This window comes from Eutrigla gurnardus, assembly GCF_963514095.1.
Source record: "Eutrigla gurnardus genome assembly, chromosome: 21".
Lineage (NCBI taxonomy): Eukaryota > Metazoa > Chordata > Actinopteri > Perciformes > Triglidae > Eutrigla > Eutrigla gurnardus.
In genome coordinates, this window is record NC_139932.1 from 1927388 (window position 1) to 1945000 (window position 17613).

Here is a 17613-nt window from a genome sequence, read left to right on the forward strand (position 1 = left end):
ACATGACATTAAGGAACACCACTTTGGCACGTGTCAAGAAAAAGTGAATACTAGACCTCACCAAAATACTGTGTATTACTGTATACTGTGTATTTTTGTGTTTTCAATTCCACAAACTTCATCGTCACAGGTCTTCAAGGTTATTCCAATTCAATATCCAGAACGGAATGAGTCTTTGTAAAGCCGAATGGAAAAGAAACTGGAATAATAATGTAAAAGTGTGTGTGTGTGTGTGTGTGTGTGTGTGTGTGTGTGTGTGTGTGTGTGTGTGTGTGTGTGTGTGTGTGTGTGTGTGTGTGTGTGTGTGCTCTTTCTAGACTATCTGTCACAAGGTGTGGATCTGTGCGGCATTGAGGTGATTGAGAACGACTTGCTGCTGATCAGCAGAGCCAGACAGGAGGTGGAGAACCAGGCAAAGAGACTGCTGGAGCAGGGCATGGAGATCCAGGTACAGACACAACTCATGCTCCTTGTTCAACTGGATGGTCCTGGGCCTGATGTGCAGCTTGAACCTTGATATTTGGATTAAGGTTTGCATTAAGGTTTAAGGTTTAAGGTTTGCATTAAGGTTGCTGCTCCCTGAGATTTCATAATTCAAGGTCAACAAACCGTTTATAGCAAAAAGAATCTAGCAGGGCCTGACATTGAGCTTTGTCTGCTCATTATTCCAGGTGTAGTGTAGTGTAATCTCAGTATGAATACTAGGGGTGGGAATCTCATGGTACCCCACAATTCGCTTATAAACCGATTATTGATGCATTTCGATACATTTTTTTTTTCTACATTTCCATGCATGATTTTAAAAAATTAAATCTGAGTTTGCTACTCATGGAATCTGTTACTCATATTTATTATTATTAATATCAATACTTTATTTCTTTAATAAAATAATGTACATGAGGAAAACGTCCTTAGGTCAGAGTGGACACGTCAAAATAGTTTAGAGGCACATCCTGACGCATTAATACGTGTTCCGCCATTTAAAACATTCAGGTATACTTCAGTGCAACTCTTAGTTTTGACAATAGGCATTTTCCCAGGCATTCTCATAGCATCCCGCACTCTCCACTGTGTATCCAGCCACAGGAGGATCATCCTGGCGATTGCTGGAGTAGCCTTGGCAAACGACTTCTGTCACTCGATGTGTGTGGCACATCCACACATATATGTATTCACAGGGAGTGTGTGTTTTTATTATGTAAGTGTTTGGACGTGCTGCCTGGCTGTGTGGGAATGAGTCTCACCTCAGCACTCCGATGCTGCCAGCAGAGACCCTGTCGCCCGTCTGTTGAGTGGGAGCTCAACTGACCTACCAAGGAAAACTCCTCTTGAAGAATTGAGGCCCGTGGCTTCAAGTTGCACCAATCAGTGACTGTAGGGAGTGTTCAGATGATGACATGACTATATCAAGTTGCATTAGGGACCTAAACTGAAGCTAGGTTTGGATTATCTTTTTGCCTTATATCTAATCTGAAAGGAGTTCTAGTGTTATACAGTAAATGTAAGTAAGAGCTTAGCTACAGCAGCCAGGAAGTTCTTCATATCACAGTAGGCAGGTGTCTGTTTTAGCCCAAACCTAAAGAATATCTAAAACCCCAAACCCCCTTTGTTCTTCTGAAACCAACGTATCAGTGTATTTGTAGTGTTGTTGAGTCCAGTCCAAATCCAGACGTTTATCTGTAAAGTATTTGAATTCTACATATTGTGTTGTGTGTGTGTGTGTGTATATATATATATATATATATATATATATATATATATATATATATATATATATACACAAGCATAATGATTGACTTGATTCCTTGTTCACATCCTTGTCTCACAGTATAGGAAAGAGCATTCCTATCAGCAGATAAGTAGTCAGTAACATTGATTCACCAAATTGTATAATGTTCTGATGGTTTAAGGTCAAGTCCATAAAAATGAGAGAACTGAGAGAAAATGAGAGATGATACTTTTTTCCCCTTTTTAGATGTTTTTTTTATTTTATTTATTTCCAGGCTAGAGGCACTTCAGCCAAAAGGCTGGGATTTAGTTACTCTTAAAATGTGGCTGCGACCAGCAGCTCTTTAACTCACTCTGTCAGTCGGTCCACAAGCGTTTCCTCGATAGCTAAGATGTGTCACGTTTTACCCACCCTACAAAATAAAGATAAAACAAGGCATACAGTACATTTTTCTATTTATCATGGTTGCACAACAAAATGACCTTATTGATCCACTCAGTATTATTAGGGGGTTCCTTCAATCAACCATTTTGCAGCCATCGTAAATATGCATGTGCATATAGTCAAAGTGGTTTTGTCTCAGTGTGGTATTACCCATCTATCACAAAACAAGCAATAGCGACAATACATAAGGAGCAGCACATGAAACCCATTGAAAGAGAAGCTCACTACAAACACAACAAAGCAAGCATAGCAAGTTGCAAAAATGCAAGACAAATTCAGGCATCCTGACACAAGGTGGCACCAGCGGGAGGAATTGGTATTAGTATATACCGATATACAGCCTGTTGATTCCGCTGCTATGTGTTGGGATGTTGTTCCATTTTCGTGATGCTTTGAGAGAAAAGGCAGACTGACTAAACGCACCTCCTAAGTGGAATAGTGCTGTCCCATCTTGTATCTTGTGCTGATAAAGATATTCCCCTTAATCAAAGGCTGTTCCCATTCTGCAGATGCCACTGTCTGAGCTAAGAACAAGATCACACCAGATGTAGAAATACAAACGTGCATTCCTTTCTTGCAGTGGGGGGAGACATGAGTTTTCAAAGTGGTTCAGTCTCTTGGGCACAAGGTATGCTCTCTCTCAGGTCCATATATATTGGGACATCGACACAATTCTCTTCTTTTTGGCTCTATACACCAATACACTGGATTTGAAATGAAACAAGCAAGATGTGCTTTAACTGCACATTAATAAATCAAACTTTCAATGCTTAATACTTGGTTGCAAATCCTTTGCAGTCAATTACAGCCTGAAGTCTGGAAGGCATAGACATAACAGGTCTCTCTTGTAAATGAGACCCTGGGTCTCAATGAGATTTTACCTGTATAAATAAAGGTTAATAAAAATTTAAAAAAATCACCAGACGCTGGGTTTCATCACTGGTGATGCTCTGCCAGGCCTCTACTGCAAAGGTCTTCAGTTCCTGCTTGTTCTCGGGGCATGTTCCCTTCAGTTTGGTCTTCAGCAAGTGAAATGCATGCTCAATCGGATTCAGGTCAAGTGATTGACTTGGCCATTGCATAACATTCCACTTATTTGCCTTAAAAAACTCTGCTTTTGCAGTAAGCTTTGGGTCATTGTCCATCTGCACTGTGAAGCGCCGTTCAATGAGTTCTGAAGCATTTGGCTGAATATGAGCAGATGATATTGCTCAAAACACTTAGGAATTAATTCTGCAGCAGTTACATCATCAATAAATACAGAGAACTAGTTCCATTGGCAGCCATACATGCCCATGCCATGACACCACCATCACCATGCTTCACTGATGAGGTGGTATGTTTGATCATAAGCAGTTCCTTTCCTTCTCCACACTTTTCTCTTCCCATCACTGTCGTACAAGTTGATCTTGATCTCATCTGTCCATAGGATGTTCTTCAGGATCTGTAAAGGCTTTTTAGGTGTTGTTTGGCAAATTCTAATCTGGTCTTCCTGTTTTTGAAGCTCTCCAATGGTTTACATCTTGTGGTGGACCCCCTGTAGTCGCACTGGTAAAGTCTTCTTTTGATTGTTGACTTTAAAACACAGACCTCTACCTCCTGGAGAGTGTTTTTGATCTGGCCAACTGTTGTGAAGGGGTTTTTCTTCACCAGCGGAAGAATTCTTCTGCCGTCCACCACAGTTGTTTTCCGTGGTCTTCCAGGTCTTTTGGTGTTGCTGAGCTCACCGGTGCATTCTTTCTTTTTAGGAATGTTCCAGACAGTTGATTTGGCCACACCTTATGTTTTTGCTATTTCTCTGATGGGTTTGTTTTGATTTTTCAGCCCAATGATAGCTTGCTTCACTGACAGTGACAGCTCCTTGGATCTCATATTGAGCGGTAACAGCAACCGATTCCAAATGCAAATGTCACACCTGGAATCAACTCCAGACCTTTCACCTGCTTACTTGATGATGACATAATGAAGGAATAGCCCACACCTGTCCATGAAATAGCTTTTGAGTCAATTGTCCCATTACTTTTGGTCCCCTGAAAAGTTGGAGGCACATATAGAAAGTGTTGTAATTCCTACATCATTCACCTGATTTGGTTGTAAATACCTTCAAATTAAAGCTGAAATATGGACCTGACTGTATATGTGTGTGTAAATGAGATGGAGAGGATTTCCAGTTTGCTTAGCTGTTCATGCCCTCACTCATCGCCTAGCAACCAGCTATGGTTGATAAAAAAGAGAGTAGAGGAGGTAGCTAGGAAGAAAGAAAGAGTTAACTTAAGTTATCTGATTAAAATGGAGTCAGAGATCATATTTGATTCCTTTTCACAACTTCCAAGTTCTCTTCTGTCTTTCCCTCTGTCTTCCTCTCTCTTTTTGCCGGTCAGAATCCAACCCAGGTCGGCACAGCCCTCCAGGTCTTCTACAACCTGGGCAGCCTAAGAGAGACCATTGGTTCCGTAGTGGGGGGTTACAGGACCACCATTCACGACAGCATCACTAGTGCTTTGGACATCAAGGGCCTGACACAGCCGACCAGCCCCAGAGGTAAGACCAGCTAATGCACAGAGACGCTTACACTGTCACACATGTCCTCATTTCTAAAAGATGAAAGACAATGGCTCTTTATAATTTGCCCCAGTTCATGAGTCGACTTGATCCAAAATAGATTATGTCAGCTTGGCCACAGAGAATAGTCAGTGGGCTGGAGGGCATGTGATATTTTCATGGCTCTAATATAGCAGCTACGTCATTGTTCTAATTAATGTGCACAATAACGTTTCAACACACAGGTCTGATTAGGATAAGCATTGTTCGGCATTTTCATTTCACATTTTGAGCATTATTTTACTATTAAAATGGTTAATTTTGTTTTTAAACATATATATATATATATATATATATATATATATATATATATATATATATTTTTTTTTTTCTGATTTTCATCAAATTATGAAAAGAACCCAACCAGCATCTCCGAGCTACAGATGGGCCAGGGAAGTCAGAAAGAATTGATACAATGATTCATATATTGTTGGTTTATGTATTTCCATGGGACTTGATGACAATAAGAACTATATAGAATAACACCAGACGTGTTCTTAAAATGTATTAATAATAGAAATAATAATTCATAAAATATGAAATTAGCAATTGAGTAATTGCATCGTGCTTTGCAGATGGAAGCCAAGCTCCTGGTCTGCTCTAGATTTCTCCCTAAAAATCGGTCAAGGCATTTTTTTTCTTGCCACTGTCGAGCTGTTGAAGATTCATTGACTCATTGTAATTTAATTGAATTGAATGCCTTTTAAGAAAATCTTAAGAAACGCTCATTGCCTTTACATAAAGAATCCTTAATGTTTTTCTGTGTGAGCTTTGGTTTGGTTTGGAAGTACTGGGACGGTGGTACTGGTTTCATAGGAATCCTAACAGAATCCTGACCCATAGGGAATGTGTTCCCTCAGGTGCGCCGGGCCGAGCAGTGCTGCCGACACCAGGCAACACAGCAGCTTTCCGTGCTGCTCTGTGGACCAACCTGGAGAAACTGATGGACCAGATATGTGCTTCGTGCAGACAGGTTCCCAGCTCTACACCACTAAATGACTGGACAGACAAAGTGTTGAATAGCATTGAGAACAGAACCCCAAGCAGGCAGCAACGCTGGTGATTTAGGTGTTCTGCATATTTTCCAGGTGCAACATCTGCAGAAGGTCCTGATGAAGAAGAGAGACCCGGTTACTCATGTGTGCTTCATCGATGAGATCATCAAGGTGGGTGGGCACCACTGCTCTGGTTTTAATAGGAACACTTGTAGTTGCAATCAGAACAAAAAATACTCCAGTTTGCCTACATAGTTATTGTGAATGAATATGTTTCCTATAATCAGTGTAACATATCACATGTCCTCAAGTGATGTCACTGAAGTTTAAAAATGAAAAAAACATCCCTGACCTCTGTGACATGGGAATAATATATGAAGATAGCCAAGAATATCTGAGCTGGCCTTTAGAAACAATGTAGAGTGATCTGTGGTAAAATATGTAGAGTTGTACTTGAAAGAACCTGGTCGAACCAGCTACCACTCACTTCATCGTATTAGTAGTACTAGTACTAGTAGTAGTAGTAGTAGTAGTAGTAGTGTAGTAATCATGGCAGTCATCACTATCATCAGCATCCCACCCTCTCACCTCACAGAAACCTCGTTGTACAAATCAGAGCAGGAGACTGTTACTATAGAAACAAAGCTCTCCCCGATTACCCAGAGATGGAGGTGGTAGTCGGAGACTTAATGAATGCACGGCTCCTCAGCAGCTGCACTATCACTCTTCACTGGTATTGACGAGTCGTCTGCAGAGAACAGATACACACTGTCAGACCTGCATCAAGTAATAATAATAAAATAATAATAATTCATTTAATTTATATAGCGCTTTTCCAGGACCCAAAGTCGCTTACAGAGGTAGATGGACATAGTAAACAAAGATAAAACATAAGTACAGAGATAAAGCACAAATAACAAGCAAACAAACAAAGATAGCGAAAAACCAAAACACCACAGGGAAAACAAAGTTGTAGTGGGGCGTAGAGTAGTTGACACTGATACAAACAAACAGACAAAACAGGTACAACAATACTCAGAAGGTGGGGGTGGATTGAGGAGCGGTGGGGGGCGGATGAGTGAGGAGAGTGGAAAGAGAGTGTAGAGGGGCGGGTCAGGGGGAGAGGGCAGGAAGGAAGGTAGTTATGGGTAGGGGAGATCGTAGGCTTGTGAGAAAAGGTAGGTTTTTAGGCGGGATTTAAATGTGGTGAGTGAGGGAGAGTCACGGATGGGTTGGGGGAGAGAGTTCCAAAGTCGGGGTGCAGTTCTGGAGAAAGCTCTGTATCCAAAGAAAGAAGAAGTAAATTAAATTACACCGGAGGAGAATGAGGAGAAGCATTCAGACACACGTAACTCCTTATGAGGAAGACATTACGTAAAATACACACTATATTGCCAAAAGTATTCACTCACCCATCCAAATAATATAAATCAGGTGTTCCAATCACTTCTTGGCCACAGGTGTATAAAAGCAGCACCTCGGCATGCAGACTGTTTCTACAAACGTGTGAAAGAATGGGTCGCTCTCAGGAGCTCAGTGAATTCCAGCATGGTACTGTGATAGGATGCCACCTGTGCAACAAGTCCAGTCATGAAATGTCCTCCCTCCTAAATATTCCACAGTCAACTGTCAGTGGGATTAGAACAAAGTGGAAGTGATTGGGAACGACAGCAACTCAGCCAAGAAGTAGATAGGTAGACCACGTAAAATGAAGGAGCGGGGTCAGCGGATGCTGAGCCACATAGTGCACAGAGGTCACCAACTATCAATCACTACAGACCTCCAAACTTCATGTGGCCTTCAGATTAGCTCAAGAACAGCGTAGAGAGCTTCATGGAATGGGTTTCCATGGCGATCAGCTGCATCCAAGCCATACATCAGCAAGTGTAATGCAAAGCGTCGGATGCAGTGGTGTAAAGCATGCCACCACTGGACTCTAGAGCAGTGGAAACGCGTTCTCTGGAGGGACCAATCACGCTTCTCCATCTGGCAATCTGATGGATGAGTCTGGGTTTGGCGGTTGCCAGGACAACGGTACTTGTCTGACTGCATTGTGCCATGTGTAAAGTTTGGTGGAGGGGGATTATGGTGTGGGGTTGTTTTTCAGGAGCTGGGCGTGGCCCCTTAGTTCCAGTGAAAGGAACTCTGAATGCTTCAAGAGATGTTGGACAATTCCATGCTCCCAACTTTGTGGAACAGTTTGGGGACGGCCCCTTCCTGTTCCAACATGACTGTGCACCAGTGCACAAAGCAAGGTCCATAAAGACATGGAGGAGAGAGTTTGGTGTGGATGAACTTGACTGGCCTGCACAGAGTCCTGACCTCAACCTGATAGAAGACCTTTGGGATGAATTAGAGTGGAGACTGAAAGTGAGGCCTTCCCTCTAACATCAGTGTTTGACCTCACAAATATGCTTCTGGAAGAATGGTCAAAAAGTCCCATAAACACACTCCTAAACCTTGTTGAAAGCCTTCCAGAAGAGATGTTATAACTGCAAAAGGCGGACCGACGTCATATTAAACCCTATGGATTAAGAATGGGATGTCACTTAAATTCATATGCAAGTCAAGGCAGGTGAGTGAATATTTTTGGCAATATAGTGTACATTACATATTTATTTTAAATAAGATCCCATGGTGGACATATGAAGGGGCGGGGCTTGGCCTCTATGCAGTACTGTTATGGGTTTCCTTCACTGGAACTAACAGGCCCAGACCAAGCCAGAAAAAGAAGCCTCACACCAGAATCATTAGTCTTGTCGATTATGTTCTATTCCACCTGCATGCAGTTGGTCCTTTAAGAAAAAAGGAGTGAGAGCGGTTTGTGAAGGGAGTGAGGATGTGGTGGATGTGAGCAGACCTGCAACAGGCTTCTCTAATGGAGGATTGGAGGAGAATACACAGGCACACATGTCCGGTCCTATTATATAATGAAGCACTTTCCTACGTGTTGGACGGCGTGTGTGTGTTGGTGTCTCTGTTTTTCTTCTGTTATTTGTTAGTTTTTCACAGGTTTTGAGTTTGGTCTATCTAATCCTGCAGAAGGTCCATGAGGAAGGATATTGATAGCAGTATTGATGATGATTGTGATGTATAATGATTACTAAATCACACACAAATTCCAGTTGGTACACAAGTTGTTTTACAGGGTTCTCTTTTTGTAATGCAGCTACACATTGTTGTTTAAATCAATAACACCAACATGCTAAGTTTCCCTGCTTGTATCTTCAGCTTAACTGTCAAGTTCCTCCTTCATGAGTCATGATGGTAGGTTTCATTTCAGAGCCAGGTACAAAGATGATCAATTTATTACATATATGTGATCGGAAAGTGAATGCTTGTTCATTGGAGCATCAGCTCATCTTAAATAGATGTATTACCTATAGAATAACCTTAAAGTTGTACTTACATACTGACTGTATCAGTTGTGATCCTGGTTTTCCCTCATTTTGCTTCTTGATGACTTTCCTTCTTCACTTCCATTAGTTTGTGGTTTCTTTTTCTTGGACTGGAAGTTGAATGGTCTTCTTTCTCTGCCTGTTGATCCTCCATTGTGAGTCAGCAGTAATGAAATGTACCTGGTCAAACACTATAGACTAGAGGGAGCCTGACTCAGCCGTTGGATTTCCTATTACAATGAAACGCAGCATAGTGCCACCATTGAATTTGGCGGGGGAATGTGGCCACAGACACGGAGATCCTGTTTCGGGGCAAAGCAGCAGGTACAAGCACTTTTATTAGTGGGTCACATGATCAATCACCATTGTTTTAACTCACTCTTTGATAGACAGGAACTCAAAAGACAATTAAATATCATCACATCCAGAATCTTTTTCAAGATCGAGATGCTCATCACACACATAATCTCAGAGGAATCAACAAACTATATCAACCAAAAGTAAGGACAACCCTTAAATCTATGTGCATTTCAGTTAAAGGAGTCATATTGTGGAACAGCCTAAGTGAGGAAATAAAAACATGTACAAATCTTAGTCAATTTAAAAAAATGTTTAAAAAATACATAATGAGTAAGTATCAGGAAGAGATTTGAGAGCGTGATGCCCTCATAAACAGGCACATGCACACTGCATGTGTATGGGTCTGGGTTTGTGTGATAAACCAATTTGATAACTGTATTCATAATGTAGAAATATTGTATTTATTACTTTGTATTTGTGAGTAGTGGTGTACAGGTACAAATGAATGAATATTGTAAATATAAATGTATGTGAACAGTGAGCCAGTGGAGCTGCACACTTGAGTTCTGTTTAGTGTTTATCATGTATTTTCATGGGGCAGAGGGGTGTATGGTCAGAGTGTTTGGGGCCTGTCTTTGTCTTGTGTTTCTGTTTATTGTATGTTTTGTATAGTGTGGTGTGAGTGGGGGTTTGGAATCGAATAAGCGCAAGCTTTTTCCATCTCCCTTTCAAGTGACATGATTGTAATTGACTGTGAATGTTATTCCTTTTTTCCCTTGAAATAAACAAACAAACAAAAATAGATGGAGATGTTACGGAGTACAACTTTAAAAGAAATATATAGAAATTATAGAATGAATGAATGAACAATGGCTAATCAGGAAAAAGGTCAGGGATGTCCAGTGATCAGTGTGTTTCTCTTCTGTCTTCCTGATGACAGGATGGTCAGCCTGATATCCTCTACACCTTCTGGACTGATGTAACCAACACACTCAGTGAGGAGTTTCACAGAGCAACAGAAGGTAAGGCTCTCTTTCCTTCCCCTCAGTCTGAGAAGATGCTGACGGTTTAAATATTTGAGCTGCTATTTCAGAGGGAAATGAATTACTCAAATAGTTTACATCAGCCAGACAGTAGATAGCTGCTCAACCACCAGCAGCACGAACGACTAGTGGGAGGTCTCCTTTACTGAGCCATCATCATCATCATCATCATCAGGCTGTAACAACACCTCGGTTAAGAGCAGGAAATAAAGGGGGCTGCAAGTCATAATAGGCCTGTTGTCGGTGGAGCCATCAGAGCACAGAGCAGTCTCTTTGAACCGGCATTGACATCAACAATTCCTCTGATAATTCTAGGACAAATGTCCACTTAAAATTATTCTCAGAATAATTATTGATCTTAAACTAGTTTTTAAAAAGTCATACAGAAGCAGAGAATCTGCATTAACTGCTGCCTGGGACATCTAAAAACCAAAAACTGTATACTATATAAGAAGTAGACGTAGTCGTCTTGACATCAGCCGTTGGTGTGTGGACTATGCTTTTGAAGCCTCGAGTTCAGCATTTTGGCCGTCGCCATCTTGGAATTTTTGCAACCGGTGAAATAAATGACCATATTTGGACTGTGGAGGAGTAACGGATGGATCTGATCCCGAGCAGCCACCTTACTGGATCTGGATCCATCTGGATTCTGGTGTGCAGCTGCAAAGCGTCATCATTCATGATTCTTAGTAGCTAACTGCATTGGTAGCATGGTAGCGACCTGTCAATCAGCAGGTAGCCCCGCCCCTAAAGCATCCCCTGCTTTCTGGTCTGGTGGACTCTAAATGGACCTTAATGTACTAAATGAACATCATGCTGGATTGAAGAAGAACCCCAAATTGCCCCCGAAGGCTGTGCCATCAGTGTGTGAATGTGTACAAGAGACTGAACAGTCTGCATGCCTAGGTGCTGCTTTTATACACCTGTGGCCATGGAAGTGATTGGAACATCTGATTTAGATTATTTGGATGGGTGAGTGAATACTTTGGCAATAAAGTGTATGTTCATAAAATACTCAGCAAAATGTTTCAAATGGTATGATGAGTTCAGTGTAAGGAGAGGCGTCTGTGGAATGTCCATCCCAAAGCAGCACACAGGCATCAATAAGAGAAATTGAACATTCGGAAGCTTATTGCTTCTCAAGCATTGAGCAATTTGTAACTGATACAATTTACGACATTAAGAGCATTAATATCGCAACATGTGTACTGCTCTCATATGGCGATCACACAATAAGAGAGCTAATAATAATAGTGCTGATGACTCCATCCTCACCATGGAAGTGTAGCAGCCACCCGCCAGCTCTCCCTCAGGTAAACACTGTTAGCCTGTTAGCACTGTTAGCTCAACACTGAAGCCATGCCATGTTGAGAGGCAATGCTCTCAATCTTATACACCGGTCCAAAATTGAAGGGAACACAAATCACTCAGCAGATCCAAGTAGAAAATCTGTATAATTAGTTGAGAAGAAAACGACGTGACGACAGTCGATGGAAACCAACATTATCTTGGCTTGTCTTGCTGTATCCTCCATGTTGTCACTTTCATTTGCACCAAAGCAGCTGAAATTGATTCACCGTTACTTGTGCTTTCTAAATGAACAGATTGGTCTCCTTGACGTTGGACTATCTTGGTGTTGTACTGTGATGATGAAGTGTTTTTGCTGTGTATAATGCACCTTTAATCATCCCTCTCTTGTCCATAGATGTCATCAGAGTCTCTGCACAGTCGATTGTGGAATAAAGTAATACATTAAATGCTATAACCCCCCGCCCCCTTTTAAAAAATAGGGGGAAAAATGAGTAGGAAGAAGACTACATAATGCTAACACTGACATCTCTCTCTCTCTCTGTGGAGGCGTTTCAGTAGAGTTATCTGATTACAGGGAATAACACAGTGAGAACAGGGGAGGCATATTTGGCGGCTTACTAACGTACTTGGCTGTGTGTGTGTGTGTGTGTGTGTGTGTGTGTGTGTGTGTGTGTGTGTGTGTGTGTGTGTGTGTGTGTGTGTGTGTGTGTGTGTGTGTGTGTGTGTGTGTGTGTGTGTGAGCTTGATTTATCTTCCTCTGTGCCATTAACTCAATTAAAACACATCACTGAGTGAGTTAATTGTGACTTCATACACCATCCTGCTGCCCCAAATACTCACTAGAAGACAAAAACTGTTCCCAACAAATGCACTATTTCTTACAGTGGGCCATGTTCAACAAAAAAGAGAGCCGGGGGCGGGGGGCAATATACAGAGGAAAAAGTAGCTAATTTATGAGATTATAAAGTCATACATTTACGAAGAAAAAAACCAACTCACTTGCCATGTATGATGCCTGCAGTGGATTACATAACACTTTACATTTCTACACTATAGTCACATTCTACTTTTTAGGCACCCGGGGGTCTCACAGCTCAAGCGATTGCAGGAAAGCAGGTTTATCAGCATTATGACAAAGATCATGTACATGGTGTGGTCTACACATGACATACAGCTCCTTGACATATAATTCATGTTTTCTCTAGCACATAGTGAACACAGGAGGTGGAACAACATGTACATTAAGTGACTTTCAGCAATTGGAAGGCCTTATTTAGGACTTAGTTGCTCCCATATTCACAAAACGTGTTACCTCTGTTGCTCCTAATCATTTTGGACATATTTCACGTTTGCCTGTTATTAGCTCCACCCTACAGGAAGTCAGCCATTAAGAATTGTGTGTGATTTTCATGTATTTTACGCAGACTTCACACTCCTCCACACTCCTCCACACTCCTCCTAGAGGGTCATCAAAGGGTTTGACAGTTGGTATAACCCTCCGTCTAATGTTTAAAACATAAAGAAATAGTTGTTACCTCCAACGATGATGTCATGGGTCATGTGACAATACGCCATTTTAGGCACTTTACAGAGCTGGAGCAATGAGTATTATTGCTATTATTAGAACCGGAGCACTGAGGAAGTCGGAGTAGACTAACGTGGAGTGAATGGTGGGAGGAGGTTAATAACAGGGAGTCATATACTGTAGGGACTATGGTCCTCCTATGTTCCTACCAATCTTCCTTTAGGTAGACTGTTGAGACTGCTTGTGCTCTGGACAATGCCTTGTCCTTCATATTGAATAAACCAGCCAAATGAAAGACTCGTTGGTTTGATATGTTAATCTTTCGGTGCCAGGCTCTCATTCGTACACAACTATGTGGCGAGGTGGCCAAAAAGCACCGTTCACCACGACCGAGGAAGTTGTTGTTACTTCGGCTTACACCGTCAAACCTGCTCCAAATTTCTCATGCATGGCATATATTTATTTTTGCTCTCCTAATAATTATTATATGTAATAAGCTCTGCCTGTGCCTGTGTTTTCTCTCCAGCGTCATCCTTCCTCAAACAGGCGTTTGAAGGAGAGTACCCGAAGCTGTTGCGACTGTACAACGAGCTGTGGCGCCGCCTGCAGCAGTATAGTGCCAGCCTGCAGGAGGCGCTGACGAGCAGTGGAGGAATGGACGCACCTCTGGACATCAGCACTACAGACACATGCACGGACCTCTTCACGCATGGGAAACGGGACTACAAGTGAGCAGACACAAAGACATGATCAGTCACTAGAGAGTGATCGGGCTTTTTGGTTGCTGTCAACCAGGGAGGGGACCTTTATTCTGGAGCAACCCACAAATGTATTTATGTGTGTGTGTGTGTGTGTGTGTGTGTGTGTGTGTGTGTGTGTGTGTGTGTGTGTGTGTGTGTGTGTGTGTGTGTGTGTGTGTGTGTGTGTGTGTGTGTGTGTGTGTGTGTGTGTGTAGGACAGAGAAGGCTCTGAAGGACTCCCTGCAGCCGTACGAGGCCGCCTACCTTTCCAAGTCCCTCTCTCGCCTGTTCGATCCCATCAACCTGGTGTTCCCTATGGGGGGACGCAACCCGCCCTCCAACGACGAGCTGGACAGCATCATCAAGACCATCAGCAGGCAAGCACAGCACATGACATGAGACCATCCCTCAATACCACGGGACCGGTCTTTATTGGTCCCCAGAGGGCAAGTTCAGGTGTTGCACCAGCACAAAGACAGAAATACATACAGGTACATGGAGACAGGTCAACATAAAATAAATGAACAATTATAAGTTTATCAAATATAAATGCAGATAGAAACTATAACAGAGCAGTCAGATCTCAATGCCAAAATCAAAACTAACCTATTAATGAATATAATCAGCATGTCATTTTAACAGTGAATGAGACTTTAATGTGAGGCATTTTCAGTGGTGATGACATGTTGGCTATCAAGACTGTAAAAACGAAATAAATATATATATATATATATATATATATATATATATATATATATATATAAATTCAAATTGAGATCTATTTCATTCTGTCTTCATGATCTTATCTCCCTAACCTGCAGATACACACATATTTAAACCACATAATTTGAATTGATAAAATCAATTATTATTATTATTATTATTATTATTATCCACCCACACTAAAGTTGAAGTGTAAACTCGTGTTATTTATTTGTGTGTTTGTTTGCAGTGAGCTGAACGTAGCATCGGTGGACCCAAACCTGTCTCTGGCCGTATCCAAGAACGCTGCCAAGACCGTCCAACTCTTTTGTGTCAAGTCTGAACAGCTGGTACGTACAGCTGTGTGTGTGTGTGTGTGTGTGTGTGTGTGTGTGTGTGTGTGTGTGTGTGTGTGTGTGTGTGTGTGTGTGTGTGTGTGTGTGTGTGTGTGTGTGTGTGTGTGTGTGTGTGTGTGTGTGTGTGTGTGTGTGTCAGAATTCCAGAATGATCTCTGTCTCTTCTAACCCTCCATGTGTTCATGTGTCCCTGGTCTACAGCTGTGCACTCAGGGCGATGCCAGTCAGGTGATTGGTCCGTTAACAGAAGGCCAGAGGCGGAATGTGACTGTGGTCAACTCCCTCTATCGTCTGCAGCAGGCCGTCGCCAAGGTAGGAGTCTGTCTCCTCAACCACACACACAACTGCAGTCACTCCATAACATGGGAAATGGGACCGTTTTTTTTCATGGGATCACCACAGTAATCCTATCTTTGACCAGGAACTTTAATGTCAGCCTTGTTTGTTAGGGTTGTTTGTAGAGCGATATTAGGCCTTTTCCAAACTATCGGTATCGGCATTTATAAATGCCAATAAATGAATATTTTAAAAATAAAATAAAAACGGATGAAACACCCTTATAGAACTTAACAGAATTTGTCTCCAGTCTTGTTCGAAGTTATATTGATGAAGCTAACCAAGTCTTTTAATACTGGTAACTTTGTGTTTTGTTGTTGTTGTTCTTATTGTTATTGTGTTTTTGTTCAAAGGACTTTAAATGTTATATCTTAAGTTTGTATTTTTATACATTTTATTTATCAGAACTTTAATATATTTTGATGTTCCAAGTTTATTTTAAACAGCATTATCATATTATTTTAGTGAAGACTCATAAATAACTACAAATTAACTAATGTTAGGGAAATCTGTTAATGTTTTGTTACGTGTTTCTGAAAAAAATAAATAAATATCAGTCGATATATCGGAATATCGGATTTTTAAATCGACAAACATTTGTATCGGTATTGGCCTTCAAAATCCTTTATCGGTCGGGCTCTAGTTGTTTGTCACCTTGTGAATTGATGGAGAGTTCTTTGAGCTGCATTTTAATTACAAAAGGTTCTCTACAAATCAACTTATTGTCTGCTGTATAATATGCTTTGTGTTGGCAGATTATTTCAGGATTGGGGTCATGTCCAGCAGCGGCTGCAGAGGCCCTCTCTTCCTCTGTGGAGGTATCACAGCCTTTTCATTTCATATTGACATCCAATTTACACGGCTGTTCTCTGGAATGAAAACAAATCATTTTTGTATATTTATTGTTTATCATAAGCGGTGACTGGAGTGTCTGCACAGACCCAAAGATACTAAAAGACAAAACCCACCCAGACACAGAGGTAAACCAGTACCAGCTGATGGACCACCAGGGTTCATCCTCCACCCTTCACACACAACAGTGGACACTTTGGACAGAAATTAATGTTTGCAATAAGCATAACAATTTATAGACACAGCAGTTATGAATTCACAACTGAGACTCTTGTGGAAACTTCAGCTTAAAAATACAAACTATCATTATTACACCTGTTCAAAACTAGAAGGCTATATGCAGATACATCAGAGAAGATTCACCAGTTATCAGATCTCATATCAGGGAGTCTGCAGTCTCAGTGAGTTTCTGTCCAGCCAGGCCTCAGTCAATAGGGTGAAGTCCAGGTTGGTGGTATAAGGTCATCACCTAAACATGACTTGACATTTTTATTGATGGCGGTGCATGGCTTTGTGGGGGACTGACCAATGAAGTCCGACCCTGTAATCGGAGCAGTGCATTAACAAACATAGAACCAGGTCCTAGAGTGAGAAACTCTGGTTTGATGGATGAGACTCACCAAATTCCAGTAGTGTGTTCGTTGTCAGGAGTGGGAGTGCTGCTGTCGAGGCATCTTTCCTGATCTCTGACCCATGCAACATCCATTCAGTGCCTTCCCATTTCATTTGAAGGAATCTGCTCAGTTACCTCCACACACACACGCGTCAGGTTTCCACTCTTGTCACTCAGATATGGAATTTCCCTCGATGATGGTGGAGATGGGATTTAGTTTTGTGGATGTACGGTAGCTGCTGACAGTTTTCTTTGAGTTTTGTCATGGAGTTCAGTTTGATCTTAGGTTCTATTTCCACTGTCCATTCTGTCCTTACTGTTACATCAGAGCACTCACTCTGCTTGTGTCTCGCTTCATTCAGGGAGTGCAGGTCCTGATGAGCAGTGCAGTGCTGCCTCTCCTGCAGTCGGTCAGTGACTCCATAGAGGCCATCATCATCACGCTACACCAAGAGGACTTTTCAGGGTAAGTCATCCCCACTGGAAGGAGATGTGTGAGAGGTGACTTTTCAGAGTAAATAATCCCCACTGGAAGGTGATGTAAGTGAGGAGTGATCGATGAGGAGTGAGGAAGAGTGAGAGGTGAGGAGTGATCGATGATGAGTGAGGAGGAGTGAGAGGTGATGGGTGAGGAAGAGTGAGAGGTGAGGAGTGATCGATGATGAGTG

General features: G+C 41.8%; 1 protein-coding gene across 1 annotated transcript in view; it reads left to right on the forward strand.

Moving 5' to 3' along the window:
• cog5 (component of oligomeric golgi complex 5) overlaps nucleotides 1-17613 on the forward strand; it is a 60928-nt gene that overhangs the window by 37706 nt on the left and 5609 nt on the right. The window contains exons 7-17 of the mRNA XM_084038498.1: nucleotides 318-448; nucleotides 4555-4714; nucleotides 5635-5747; nucleotides 5863-5940; nucleotides 10408-10489; nucleotides 13873-14074; nucleotides 14302-14463; nucleotides 15039-15138; nucleotides 15346-15456; nucleotides 16236-16298; nucleotides 17308-17411. Of these exons, the coding sequence (XP_083894624.1) occupies nucleotides 318-448; nucleotides 4555-4714; nucleotides 5635-5747; nucleotides 5863-5940; nucleotides 10408-10489; nucleotides 13873-14074; nucleotides 14302-14463; nucleotides 15039-15138; nucleotides 15346-15456; nucleotides 16236-16298; nucleotides 17308-17411 (1306 nt within the window). The remainder of the gene's footprint in view (nucleotides 1-317; nucleotides 449-4554; nucleotides 4715-5634; nucleotides 5748-5862; nucleotides 5941-10407; nucleotides 10490-13872; nucleotides 14075-14301; nucleotides 14464-15038; nucleotides 15139-15345; nucleotides 15457-16235; nucleotides 16299-17307; nucleotides 17412-17613) is intronic.